The 13244-nt window shown below is 56.3% G+C and overlaps 4 protein-coding genes across 4 annotated transcripts, besides 6 other annotated features; 1 reads left to right on the top strand and 3 right to left on the bottom strand.

Annotated features, from left to right (window-relative positions):
• Window positions 1-1248: 1248 nt before the first annotated feature.
• EKO05_0005270 (uncharacterized protein) lies at window positions 1249-2187 on the bottom strand (the record flags this gene model as incomplete). Its single annotated transcript, XM_038945956.1, has 1 exon — window positions 1249-2187. One exon carries the CDS (start codon window positions 2185-2187, stop codon window positions 1249-1251), a length of 939 nt encoding a protein of 312 aa, XP_038798291.1.
• Window positions 2188-4297: 2110 nt separating this feature from the next.
• Window positions 4298-4966, bottom strand: EKO05_0005271 (60S ribosomal protein L32; the record flags this gene model as incomplete). Its single annotated transcript, XM_038940033.2, has 5 exons — window positions 4298-4455; window positions 4508-4580; window positions 4692-4774; window positions 4827-4868; window positions 4927-4966. 5 exons carry the CDS (start codon window positions 4964-4966, stop codon window positions 4298-4300), a joined length of 396 nt encoding a protein of 131 aa, XP_038798292.2.
• A 629-nt stretch (window positions 4967-5595) lies between these two features.
• On the bottom strand, window positions 5596-8096 carry EKO05_0005272 (Scaffold-type E3 ligase; the record flags this gene model as incomplete). The annotated part of the gene is made up of 4 exons (XM_038940187.1): window positions 5596-6040; window positions 6095-6352; window positions 6442-7566; window positions 7966-8096. 4 exons carry the CDS (start codon window positions 8094-8096, stop codon window positions 5596-5598), a joined length of 1959 nt encoding a protein of 652 aa, XP_038798293.1.
• Window positions 8097-8597: 501 nt separating this feature from the next.
• Window positions 8598-8622: a tandem repeat.
• Window positions 8623-9972: 1350 nt separating this feature from the next.
• Window positions 9973-10133: a tandem repeat.
• Window positions 10134-10165: 32 nt separating this feature from the next.
• Window positions 10166-12658, top strand: EKO05_0005273 (pH-response regulator protein palH/rim21; the record flags this gene model as incomplete). The annotated part of the gene is made up of 1 exon (XM_038945957.1): window positions 10166-12658. One exon carries the CDS (start codon window positions 10166-10168, stop codon window positions 12656-12658), a length of 2493 nt encoding a protein of 830 aa, XP_038798294.1.
• Window positions 10249-10339: a tandem repeat.
• Window positions 10737-10768: a tandem repeat.
• Window positions 11489-11511: a tandem repeat.
• Window positions 12287-12327: a tandem repeat.
• Window positions 12659-13244: the final 586 nt, after the last annotated feature.

Consider the following 13244-nt stretch of genomic DNA (forward strand, 5'->3'; position numbering starts at 1 on the left):
GAGGGTGAGTACAGAGGAGTCCGGGTACAAGTAGAAACCTGTCGCTGGGAGATGCATGGCTCTCGCTGCTGGTGGGTATGGCGTGAGCTCGGGAGCATGCGTAGAAGTGGCGTCGGGTGCGTTGTTATGTTGCGTGACGTTGTCTTCGTCATAGCCTAAATATGATGTAGAGGGTCCAGGGTCAGTTATGTCAGTATAGCAAGACCCTTCATCCGCAGCGGATGATGCCATGTCGCACTTTGAGCAAGCGCTTCGAACCTCTTGCCGGTCCCGCAACTCAGCCAAAGCAGTCGCGCGCTCAAACCGCGCTTCTCTCAATCGTTCCCCCAGCTCCCCAAGTGCCTCGATGTGCCAGTGGACATCTTCATCCAGACTCTCATTCGCCTCCTGCAGCTCTCGAACCTGGTGTTCCAAGTAACTGCTACGCATCTGCAGAAGACTGGCTAGTTTCATCCAAGCTTCCGTGCACGGCGAGGGTGCAGAGCTGACACATACATCTGCGTTCTGCCGCACCAGCTCGTCACAGAGCCGCTCGAAGTTGTCTTTGAAACTCGTGTTATCATCAGTAGAGATATTGCCCGACATGGTCGTTTCTTGATGTTCGGTAGACGGAACTATAGATCGATGCTAGGACAGTAGACGCCAGACACGACGTGAGAACGTGGAAGTGGTTTTGTAGTAGGAATGCAAAGTTGAGGTCGTTGTCTAGAGTGGCGCACTATATACTCTCACACAGATCACGTAGCTACAGACTACAGTGCACGTAATGTGAAGCACGAAGGACTGTGACGCCAGGACCATGAAGGATGTTTAGAATTCTCTGGGGGCGGAATGTCATGGAGTTGACAAACGGGTGCAGTGATTCGTGTGGAAGGCCAAACGGGGGCCGATGTGATGGCACCAAACGGCAGCAAGGGTGTTGGGAAAACACGCACGTAGAAAGGGGAGGGAGAGTGCAGGGAGCAAGGTTTGACTTGGATTTACTGCGCTATACATCGTACGTCTACGTCGTGAAGCGCTCGAGTGGACCGTCAAATCTAAAAAGAAATGTGTGTGGGTATACCGTATACTAAAGATGCAGTCGTACGCCAAATGAAGAGAAGGAAAGAAGTGTGCAGAAGAAGCACCCAGCACAGCGCTTGAAAGTAGCGCTCTTTCGGCCGTGGCAGAGGAAAGTCATGAAGGAAGATGTGCTTCTAAAACCCAAGCAGTGACCCGATACCCACAACGCCGACCCAAAACACACTTTTAGTTGGAGGTAACCTCCTTCGTAGCATCAGAACGACCGCGCTCAACCCGCTCGACAGCCGTCTTCGAGTCCGTACGCGACTTGTTCGCCGCAGCGACCAAAGCCTCTCGGTGGTCTCTCGCCATTTGGCGCATAGCAGCTTTCTCTTTCTCGTACTCAATGCTGCCGTTGCGCCTGGGGCTTGAACGGCGCGAAGCAGGCTGGCTGTGAGTTGTTGATGTCGAGTGAGACGGCGTCATACGGATGCTGTTGGGTCGGGTATTGGGTACGCTAGGACCATCCCTGTTGCTTGCCGCCTGGGATGTACTGACGTAGAACTCAGTGTTGCGTGAATCCTGGCTTTGGCTATCGACATCGCGCTCGAACGAAGGATTACGTGAGTCGCTGCGAGAACTGTTGCGTGAGCCGGCAAACTTGGGATCGTCGCCTTTCAGCATCGGTCTGAATTGGCCTGTGCGTTGGCTGATGCACCAGAGCTTGTAGGGTCCAGGTATAAAAGTGCCTTCCTGGTCCCAGCACTGGACCCATGCAACACCGTTATCAAGGCGGAAGAAGCCAACTTCAATGTTCCTGCCGCGGTCGTTCTGGATGGCACCGTACTTCTTGCGAGATTTGTAATCGTCCTCCAGCATGTACCGCTTCAGAACACGTGACCAGTGTGCAGAAATCGGACGGGCGAGCTTTTCGTACTCCTTGGGCAGGTCCTGGGGGACCTGTACTGGTCCTCCCTCAGCGGTCGTTGCGGAAATGTCATGAGAAGCTTCTTTCAGTTTTGCAACCAAGTACCAGCCTCGACCCGGGATGTACTCATAGAGGCCTGGCTTGGGCTCAGCCCAGTGCTCTGTTTTTCTGACGGAGCGTTCCTGTGAGTGGCTATTCCGGAACCATTTGTGGGGAGAAAAGAGCTTCTGTGTGGCCAGGAACAAGTTTGGCGACATCTTGAAGTTTGAAACTGATGTGGTGGACTTTGATGGTTTTTGGAAGAAGTCCGTCTGCTCCAAGTGGAGTCGAATGTGGAGTGTACAGTGGGGTGGCTCGCCTCGGGTAGAAAAAGAGCTGTTGCTGTGGCAAAGCAAGCACGAGGGAAAGGCCTAAAAGAGTAACAATGCAACAGGAGATGAGCAATCTGACGAGGGAGGCGCAGGCTCTTGGTAGAAAGTTCGATCACACGGATGGCGAATTCGTGTTCTGAGTGGCCGAGCGTTGCCGGTGTGTCCGCTGCGTGCAAAGCACGAGTCTTTCCCAAGGGAAGGCTGAGCAAGCCTTTGCAACGCAGCTCACCGATGTATGCTAAAGAGGAATTTCGAGGACAAAGGCGTTGCAGGTATCAAGCTATTCAATGGACAGGAGCTAATAAAGTGTTGGGTTTGTGGAAGACTCTGCCGGGCGAAGAAAGGAAATGAAGAGGGCGCTTCGACCGTCCCAAGCAACAAAGTAGTGCAGACTGTGGGTCAAAGGTCGTGTTGGAACTCGGGTTTGGTGTCGATGCGGGTTCACATCGAGTGGGAGCTTACCCTTGAGCCTCGCTTTTTGGTCGAGCTGGCAAACGAGCTGCTCGTTATTCGTCATCACGCACCACCCGGTCAGCTCCTCTTCAGCACAAAGCCCCGGCTTCTCCCACCTCTTGCTCTCAGACACCCCGCGCACACTGCTGTTCCCGCGATCCGTACAAACGCATGCCTGCCTTACAACACCCACCACGCCCATGCTGCAAGGGCCAATCAGCGCGCGAGTGGCATGGGCGTGGCAGCGCATTGCAAGATAAGACGCCTTGACGTAGGACAGTGATAAGGTAGGTGCTCGTGAGTGAAACTGCAGCAACGCAGTGACAGGCGCAGCGACAAGCATGGCGGTGTGGGAGCTGTAGAGTGCGGGTGTCGAAGGGATGGTGTGGAGCTCAGTGCCTGACTAGCAGCTACGCGGAAGCAACAAGTGCACCCGTAAGCGCGAACATCAACACCGAAGAGTCCACAATTGGGGCTCAGCAACCACGCACAGCTCAAACACCACCTAAGAATCCGCGGGTCCCGTTCTTGGGTGCCCTGAACTTACCAGCGCTGTCTCCATCGTCCAGCCATGTCAAAAGTGCCAGTGCCATGTTTCACAGATCGCTACCGCAGCCGTACCCGGCGTCCCGGAGCTGTAACGGCTTTATTCAGGTTCATCAATGTGCGGTGAGTTGGTCGGTCCTGGGCTAAGACGGGCAGGTAGATGAAGCTGCTTGACGATCGGAAGGATAATGGTGCTCGTGCTTCAGCCAGTCAAGCTGGGGTCAGGAATCGTTGGTTGTGCGAAGGGTAGGTCCATGCACTGCATGGTCCTGTCAGGCTGGTCCAGTCACAGTATTGGGCAAGGAACTGCAAGTGCATATAGGAAACGAATGCAAGACAAGCATGTGGAATGTTCATAGGACGTGAGGCTCGGCCATTGCGTGAGAAAGCCAATAGCCCATGCCAAGTCGTACGGATTTGGCACTTGGCGCAGGAGTGATAGACCCAAGCCATGCAGTGCTTGATGTCGCAATATGGTGATGATCGTGCATTACGGCTGATTTGGTGCTGGAATACAGCTGGGGTGGTGGTAGGCTGACCAGATAGTTCGTGGCTTGACTGTGTGCTATTGCGCTGCATAGATAGATGTACCAATAGCCCATACTGACCGTGGAGGCGACCGGTCCTTTCCAGTGGTAGATGTCATAGTAGCAGTGACAAAGCTTCAAGCTACTTGATGCTATCCGCATCAAGCTCGTTCCAGAAGTGGAGATGCTGATTGGAAAGTGGTTCATCGGTGGCTGTCAGCATCACGGTTCTCAACTGTATTCCCAACAAGGTGGCTCATTTTCATTGCATTTTTTGCTCTTGCTCCTCTCGTGTCATACCCTCTGATCATCCCGCAGGAACATGTCGCAATGATTTTCGAAGTGCATGTCATGCATGTCACCCGTCATGTCGAAAGAAGCGAGCCACAGAGGAAAAGCCTTCCCATTGAGATCGTAACTAATCAGAGAGACGCCTTGTATGCCCCGCCCAAGTGAAAATCCACGCTCCTCTACGACTCGGTCTTGACGCGAGCCTTGTCGTTGGTAACCTTAACACCAATCTGCTTCGCGCGGGCGATGATGTCGATGCGCTTGCGTGCGGAAACGGCGTGGGCGATCTCGGCGGCGAAGGTGGTGTTGTGCATGAGGAGGAGGTCGACATCGTTAACTGAGCAGTCATTAGTGGCAGCCCAAGCAGGAGGAGAGTTGCGCAGTCGTACCGTTGTTGACGACGAAAGCCTTGTGGCCGGAGGGCATCAGGTGACGGGTCTTGCGGTTGGATCCGTAACCGATCTGTGTCGCGATTGTCAGTCTCGGTCCGTGTCACAGATGTTTCCCACGACAGCGCTGTTCCATCCAGCAGTGCAGATCTGTCGGCTGTCGTATGGTGGAGGCAATCCGTACCTTGGGCATAGCAGCCTGGCCCTTGAACCGCCTGCGGACGCGGTTGTCAATACCCTTGGGCTTGCGCCACGAGGGGTCGACGCCTGTTCCAAGTCAATATCTATCCCTATCCTCTCAATTCCGGGAGCATCATACGCATAAAGCGGTCAGACTGGTGGCGGTTGAAGCGCTTGGTGTCTGCATTGGTTGCGTCAGTCTGCGAAATTTGCGGTTCGAGTACGTGGGCTCAGCGTACGCTTCTTGACGATCGCGACATGCTTCTTAGCGGCGGCCATCTGTTGCAATCAGTACTGAGACAATATTCCGACCTGTGGGCGACGTACTTTGTCTGCTGTGAGGTTAGTTTGACGGACGGAATCGTGCAAATTGTGTTGTCTCGAATTGCAGTGCGGGCACCAGCAGCCAAGACACGCTAGTAAGCGATTTTTAACTAGCACTTTCTCGGCCGGCCAGCGGCGAAGACCACCACCTCGAGCTGGGAACGTCAAGAGCACGCATGGACAGGTTGGGGTTTTTGGTTTGCCGGAAGGCGCTTGACACGTTGGATTGAATATGCACCTCGCAGTCTGGTGGGAGCCTGTCGCCCAACGGCTGGCGCATCACGAATTGATGACGAGTGAATGTTCTCTGGTAATTCAAGCCTTGAGGACGCCATGCCGAGCTATTCTATCTGCTAAGATGCTTTCAATGTCAAAGTTGTATCCTGTTGGGCAGGTACAAAGTGTACATGCTCCTGTTATACCATGCTGCGCTGCAAATGGCGCCATCGTCCTTGACCCAAGCTGTGTTGGTGGCGCAGGCATATCTATCCATACTCGGTGTAACTCCCACCTGCGGTCTTTTCGCTGTTATTGACAGAGCTGAGCCTATCATCGTCGATCCCATGTCGAGACGCAAGGACGGCTCAGTACTCCATCTCCTCAGCCTTCTGCTCGCTGCCGCCCCGCTTCTCGTTCTTGACCCACTCGACAAAGTCATCGATGACAGACGGCCAAGAAGACTCCTCGTTCCAGAAGCTGATGGCCTCGTCTTGGAGGGTGAGCTGCGCGAACTTCAACGTCTCGTTCCACATGTCCTTGTTGACGCTTTTCTTCCAGGATGCATTGAGAAACTCCTTCCACCAGTCCAGCCAGGGGGTGCTGGGGGTCGACCACTTGACTGCAGAAAGCGGTGAAGCGAAGAGAAGGTCCCAGTAAAGGATGGCCGACTCAAGAGCTACAGCCTTCTGTTGCCCAGTCTTAGCTAGGAAGAATGTGTACTTGTAGACCCTTGTGAAGACCGCCTTATCTGTAGGCAGCTGAGTCTTGAGGTTCTTGATGTAAGCCTTCTGCTTATCGATGGTGTCGCAGCTACAGCAAGATTAGTGTTTACGCGCCAAAAGCAGATCGGGATGTGCGACTCACTCTCGCTCTAGCCAGCCGTTCACGAAGCCGTCTCGACTAATCTCGCCCATGGTAGGGGCTTGAATGATTTCGAGTGCAGCGAGCGACTCCATGCCTTCGAGATCAACTTCGAGCTGCGGAAGGTAACTCATCGTGCCTTCAACGCCAATAGCGTCAGGCTCCCCTGTGGGGTCCTCCCGGTACTTGTCGAAGAGCTTGTTCAATGTCGCCTTGGTAGCAGCAGATGTATTTGAACCACCGCCGCCGGCGCCGTAGTATCTGCAGGTAGTGTGTTAGCGGAAGCCATGACGTATTTGTGGCGTGAAGTCGTTATCTGTTTCAAGGGCAGGTCAGGTCGGGCAGTCTACCGGACCGCTGTCGCATGATCCATGATCAAATCACTATCCAGAGTGATTTTCTCAACGGGAAAAGTTGTATGAGTGGTCTCCGTTGGCAGCGTAGCTTCTACCAGATACGGCAAGCAGGCAAGTGGGTAGTCGTCGCCCTGCTTTGATGTCGTCTGGAGTCTGACCAATTCGTGGGGCGGGTATTGTTGTTTGTTTAGATACAATCCTAGCAGCTCCTTTGCTCGCTCTATGATCATACGCTTGAAGTTCAGCTGATCGGCGGAGTCGAGATGGTAGAAAAAAAGACGTCGAGCCGAGTCGAACTGGTCACGCACACGGTCTACACGGCCACAAAAGATGAAGATGAATTTGGTGACCTGTGCTAGAGGCAGCGAATCCAGAAAGACTCTGTACATGAGACCAGTGTTGTATGGAAGTTCCCAGCAGGGATGATTCTTGGCTGTAGCAATCCAGTGCGTGCCAGTCGTGTAGACGGGGGTTGCGATAAGGTGGGGTCCGTATAGTGCACCACCTCGCATCGACACAGTCGGATGTGCTTCTGCTACGCTCGTAGAGATGGACCGGCTCGTGAGGTTGTGCGCCGGCGTTGTAGTCGACTCGGGACCCGCCGTGTATGTCTGCGGTGTTGGCGCACTTGCGTTGCGCAGCCGATGAAATATGGTAGTTTTTGACTCAAAGGACCCATGCTGTTTTATGTGGGTAGGAAGCACGAACTGACTTGAGGACGGGTAACGTCCGTTGCTAGTGGCTGTGTCGTTGTAGAGCACCTGGCTCAAGTGTTCGGTTTGTCTCCTCTGCTGCTGCGTTGGTGGATGCTGGTCATTGTTCGTCATCTGCGACAGAGCCACCTCGGCGTCGGGCGATGCAGCATGCTGTGAGGTATGCTGTACCCCTCCTGGGTTGTGCGAGCCGTCTTGAGTGCCGTTGGCCGCATATGCGTACCGTTCAGGAATCGACGTAGGGCGCTGGATGTTCTGCTCGAATATAGACGATGTCCCCCAATGCGATACTTGGCTCAAGGAACTGACCGATCGATGACTGGAGCTTGAACCGCTAGAGCTTATTCGCTTCCAGCGCTGTCGGCCGGCGAGCTGTCTGGCACGGTCTTCAGAGGCGCCGAACATGCTGGGCAAGGGTAGTTGCAGAAACGTGGCTAAGGAGTGTTGTGGGTAGAGAGTGAGTCGAGGCAGAAGCAGCGCTGGCCATGTTTACTCAACGAGACACATGCTGGCCCATTCAGAAGGTGGTATGGTGCTGCTTGCGGACCACGTAGAAGGCGTGACCACTGCTTGTGGATGGGCACGCCAAAGCGTGTACAACGCAGTTCCCCAGAAAGTGTGCGCCAGGAATGCGCGCTCTGCGTGTGCGGCCCGATGCCATGCGCCTCCCGCACGTTGTGTCTCTGTCCTTGCCTCCCAGTTCTGCAAACTCATTCACAGGTGTTGCGTTTCCGGCGATCGATCCAGGCGCCTTGCAGAGGGTCCGTAGGAGCGTATGAGAAAAGAAAATGACACAAGAACTTACCCATTGACGGCGTTCTGGGCGTCCCAGCCGTGGCTCTTGAGCACTCGTACTGCAGCGGTGCGGTCCATCTGTGTGAAGCTCATGAACTGGGTGATTGCAGCCTTCTGCTGCGCCGTGTACGCTGGAGGCATCTTGTGTCAGCGATTCCGTATATCCTTGTCTTCCAATGTTCGTTGCTCGATAGCAGGATCGTGCGGCGCGTAGGTGGCAGGTCGTGCGATAACGAGCGCAGCACGGGGAAGAACAGGGCGCGGAGGGTTCGGGGAGAATAGACGCCGAGGGAAGTGAAGCAGAAGTTATGCTAGGCTTTGGAAGAGACACAGGGTCTCGATGTGCAAAAGTGACGGCATTCGGAGGCAGCCATAATTGGAGCCGGCCCCCACCAATCATGCCCCGCACCTCGGAGGCAAGGCTGACATGTTGCGCCGGTCTTTCATCGACGTTCATCTCACCTCACCCCACTCCTTGTAAATGATGATTGCCAACAAAAAAAACACCAATACACTTACACTGTTTTGTATTTCTGGTCTTCTTGGTCGGCGCCGTTGCGGTCGGTGTGTCCGAGTTTTTGCGTTTCGGCATGATGCTATAGTCGCAAGTGCTGAGGGTTGAATTGTGGTGGGTTGGTAGTTTGGTGGTGGTGGTGGTGGTGGTGGTATTGACAAGGTGCAGACAAGGTGCCTAGTGCAGGTCTGATGCTCTTGTGAGAATAGGCTGGTGGTTGTGTTGTCGGCGCGCTCTTGGTGAATGAGCGTGCGTGAGACATGAACCATGCACAATCAGGACGTGTTGGTGGTGGATGAGGTTACTACGTTCATGCTCCTGGCCAAGTGTCGATAGATGGTATCTGTGATCGGTGGGCATTAAGCCCATGCTGAAGTCGACTGCGGTAGAAAGGGCAACTACGGTGGTAGGAAGGAGCTTCGTGCATGCAGCGATTCCAAACAGGACAACAAGGCATAGCACTTGATTGGAGTATATTGTTTTTATAACGCGAGTAGATGTGCTATTATACGGTGTGTTGGTGTCCGAAGAGCTTGTAGGAGAGTCTAGTCATTCTACATGTCGTCCGATTGTCATAGATTGAGATACAGCGAATCGTCTCACGAATGCAGATACAACCATTCATACTAGGAGGAACGCAAGCGAAACAATAGCTACTGAGAAAAGACAGAACCTTGTAGAATTAGCCGAGTCAACGTCAACGATGGCGGGAGCTGTTCCACACATGGCTGCGCAATAGATCGAGTGCAATGGACACGCAGGATGAAGTCGAATTATGCAGCGGTGATCTGTACTACCAAGCCTAGTCAGCCACGGCTTTGCGGATGGCGATGGCGATGGCGAGGGCGATGGTGCTCGTGTCTCGTTGCCGCTGATAGGGGTGCACGTGGTGTGTGTGTTCTAAGCGGAAATGCACTGTCGTGTTTGCGCACTGGCGCTGGCTCGGCGGGGCAAGCTTCTTCTTCTTGGCTGGCGGCGCCGCGAGCCAGAACACGAGGGCGCGAGTCAGCCAGGGCCGGGCAGCTTATTGGGTGGACCCGGGTTGGACCGGACAAAGTTCAAAGTCCAGCGAGCAGCGAGCAGCGCAGGCGTGTTGGTGCGAGCATGGAGTCGGCGCATGTGCTGCAAAAGGCAGGGCGCTGCACGCAAGCAGGCAGGGCGGCGACCGAGACAGCGTGGTCGCGGCGGCTCTTGCGGCTCTTCGCCGGGGCAGACGGTGCCGCGACAGAGACAGCGTGGCCGCGGTCGCTCTTGCGGCTCTTCGCTGGGGCAAACGGTGCTGCGACAGTGCGACGTCTGGAGTGCGCCGAGCGTCGAGTCGGGTGTGAGGCATGGGTGGGTCGGACGCCCCGTGGTTTCGGCTAGGAGCTGCTGGCCTGGACGGCCGGGAACAGATGGCGCATGTGGCAGCTGCCGGTGCTCGAGTGCTTGTCTTTGCCCAGCGCGCCTTGGTCTCACCCTTTGCCCGCCGCGCATCTCATCTCATCGAGCGCTCCTCTCGCTCGCCCGCGCCCGCACCCGCACCCGCACGCCCACGCCCACGCTCACGCCCACGCCCACGCCCACGCCCACACTCACACTCACGCACACGCACACGCACACGCACGCCCACCCAACCGGCTGCACACCCACCCACCCACCCATGGGAGCACACACGCAGGCACCCGCTGCTGCTGGACCGGTATAACTCGTCGCCATGCTGCCGGCCATGGGCGTGTCGTGGACAGGGGCGACGCCCGTGCTGGAGCTGCGTGACGCCAGCAGTCCCTACGTGAGCATCGCGACCACGACCGCGACCGCGACCGCAACGCCTGCCGCCACGCCCACGCCCGCGCCCTCGACTGCCGCCCGCGACACGACCGACGCCCGCTCGCAGCACTGTCCGTCCTACAAGCTGCCCGAGTTCGGCGTCATCGAGCTCGGCCCCGGCAACACCATCACCCTCACCACCAACGCCGTCTTCCGCCCCCAGTGCACCTCGGCCTCGCAGGGCGCCGACAGCGATGGCACCGGCCAGGTCCTCAGCGTCGCCGACATCAGAGACCCCTTCCACGCCTCCATCACCCCGCAGGCCTACGCGACCGGCGCCGCCACCGTCATCTCCTGGATGCTCGTCATCATGCTCATCATCACCCCGCGCACCTTCTTCGTTGGCAACGCCTCGGGCCGCTCAGGCCTCATGGGCAGGCGTGGCATGATCAGCGGCGCCTCGGGCAGCGGCTCCATCATCGGCGTGGGCAGCCGTCCGTGGCTGCAAAAGGTCGCCGCCCTGACCGTGGCCGTGTCGCTGACCCTGGCCACCGCCGACACCTTCAAGATCGCCGGCCGCCAGTACGCCGAGGGCTTCATCGACGCCATGGAGCTGCGTGACCAGGTCGTCTCCGGCATGGAGATCAAGGCCTCGCGCATCATCTCCGACATCTTCCTCTGGCTGGCACAGGTCCAGACCCTGATCCGCCTGTTCCCCCGCCACAAGGAAAAGGTCATCATCAAGTGGGTCGGCTTCGCCCTGATCCTGCTCGACATCACCTTCAGCTCCCTCAACAGCTTCGGCCCCTACGAGAACAGCGCCCGCCCGGCACACTTCGACACCGCCATCCCCGCCCTGAGCTACCTCTTCCAGCTGTCGCTCAGCATGCTGTACGCCGCCTGGGTCCTCTACTACACCATCACAAAGCGCCGGTACGCCTTCTACCACTCCATGATGTGGAACATGACCGTCGTCGCCCTGCTCTCCATCATCGCCATACTCACCCCCGTCGTCTTCTTCATCACCGACATTGCCAACTACACCATCGCGGGCTGGGGCGACTACTTCCGTTGGGTCGGAGCAGCAGCCGCCAGTGTCATTGTTTGGGAGTGGGTCGAGCGCATTGAAGCACTAGAAAGAGAAGAAAGGAAGGACGGAATCCTAGGAAGGGAGATCTACGATGGAGACGACATGCTCGACAACACCACATCTTCCAAATCCGCAAACTGGCCCTATTCGAAGCGCAATCCGTCTGAGAACGAAAAGAAGGGCGGCGGCGGCGGTGGCGGCGGTTTCAGTCTTAGTGCATTTGCTTCAGGTCAAACGGGCCGCGTCGGTGAGCTTGCTCAGAGGCTGGGACGAAAGATGACCGAGTCGCCACGTGCAGAAGCTCGCAAGAAGCGAAGCATCCATATTCCCGCTCCACCACCAGTGCACAGACGGTCTGAATCTACCCGTCGTGGGGACCGTAGTTCCAGCGCCTATGTGCGCGTCCAGAGCCCACCTCTGGTCCCAGCTGTTCCCGTTATTGCCTCGCCAGTCAGCCGGACGGACACGACAAGTGCAGACTCCACTGTCTACACAGTACGATACCATCCCATCAACGAAACACCACCTATTCGCCAACCAACATCGGTTGAAGTCCGACTCACGCCGGAAGGAGCGCAAGCGCAGAGACCGTCTGAGCCGCAAGAGAGCACTGGCCAGCCGGCCAATGCCGACGACCCTGAAAAGGGTGCCACAGACCCAGAGGCACCCGCCAGTAGCAGCAGATGGAAGTGGCAGGCCATGGCCAGCCCATTTGCAAGGAAGGGACGCGCACCACCACAGGAGCTGCAGAGAGGCCAGATCATCGAACCTCTTGCTGTCGATGAAGTGCACGCCAACATTCCACCGCGCCATTACAACGGACTGGCATTGTCAGACCGGCTTGGCACGTTTGCTGCACAACAGGGCGAAAGGTTCAGGTCGAAGAAGAAGTGTGCTAAAAACTCGGAGATGAACCTGCCTGTCACGATCATCCCAGCCCAGCCACGTGGGCAGACGTGGTCTCCAGACTTGCTTCAACAGCAACAGCAGCAACAGCAGCAACAGCAGCAGCAGCAGCAGCAGTTTCATCCCAGCGAGGTGTCTACGACTGCTGGTATTCAAATTGCGAGGATACCAACGACCATCGAAGAGCAGCCAGACCTGCCTTCGCCCGCACACTCTGACCAGACGATGCAGTCGAGTGAAGTGGTCCAGCCGGCTGCTTCTGCAAACTCGAATCGCAACGCGGGCAGACGGTACACGCCGCGAGCTGGGGGACTCACGGCCCACCCACCCGTCTCTCCGACCAGTCTGGCGGAAGAGATACAGAGTCCTACACCGCTGCTGGACCCTGCCTCACCACAGGGATCGTCGAACCAGCAGCACACATCCACCAACCACGACAGGTAGCGCGGGCTGGGGGACGATCCTTTGTACTTCTCTGTTCATATCCTCGATGCGTTTTCAGCGTCGATAGCTTGTATACCCAAATGTTTTCAACGGCGCATTAGCGGACACGGAGAGATGACAGCATTCGCATAGATCTTGGCGCATTCACCGGACTCTGAATGAAAAAAGGGCTGTGGGAGGCCCCGCAGGGAGGGGCTAGATGTTCTTTGTATACCCGCCGATGTCACGAGACTCGGCTTCCTAGTTAGGTTTTCGAGTAACGTGGAGGAGAGGTTGTGTTTGTGGATAGGTAGCAGACCCAAACACGTGCGTAGAGTGAAGCATCACTAGCCATGAAGATGAGCTGTCAAGACGACATGTAGCAGACGCAAACACGTGCGATGGAGTGAAGCATCACCAGCCATGAAGATGAGCTGTCAAGACGACAGGTAGCAGACCCAAACACGCTATAGAGTGAAGCATCACTAGCCATGAAGATGAGCTGTCAAGACGACAGGTAGCAGACCCAAATACGCTATAGAGTGAAGTGTCTGTCAAGACAACATGCACTCGGCGACGTTCGAGACGGGGATGCAAGATACGAGGT

Source organism: Ascochyta rabiei, chromosome 8, assembly GCF_004011695.2.
Source record: "Ascochyta rabiei chromosome 8, complete sequence".
In the NCBI taxonomy this organism is placed as follows: Eukaryota; Fungi; Ascomycota; class Dothideomycetes; order Pleosporales; family Didymellaceae; genus Ascochyta; species Ascochyta rabiei.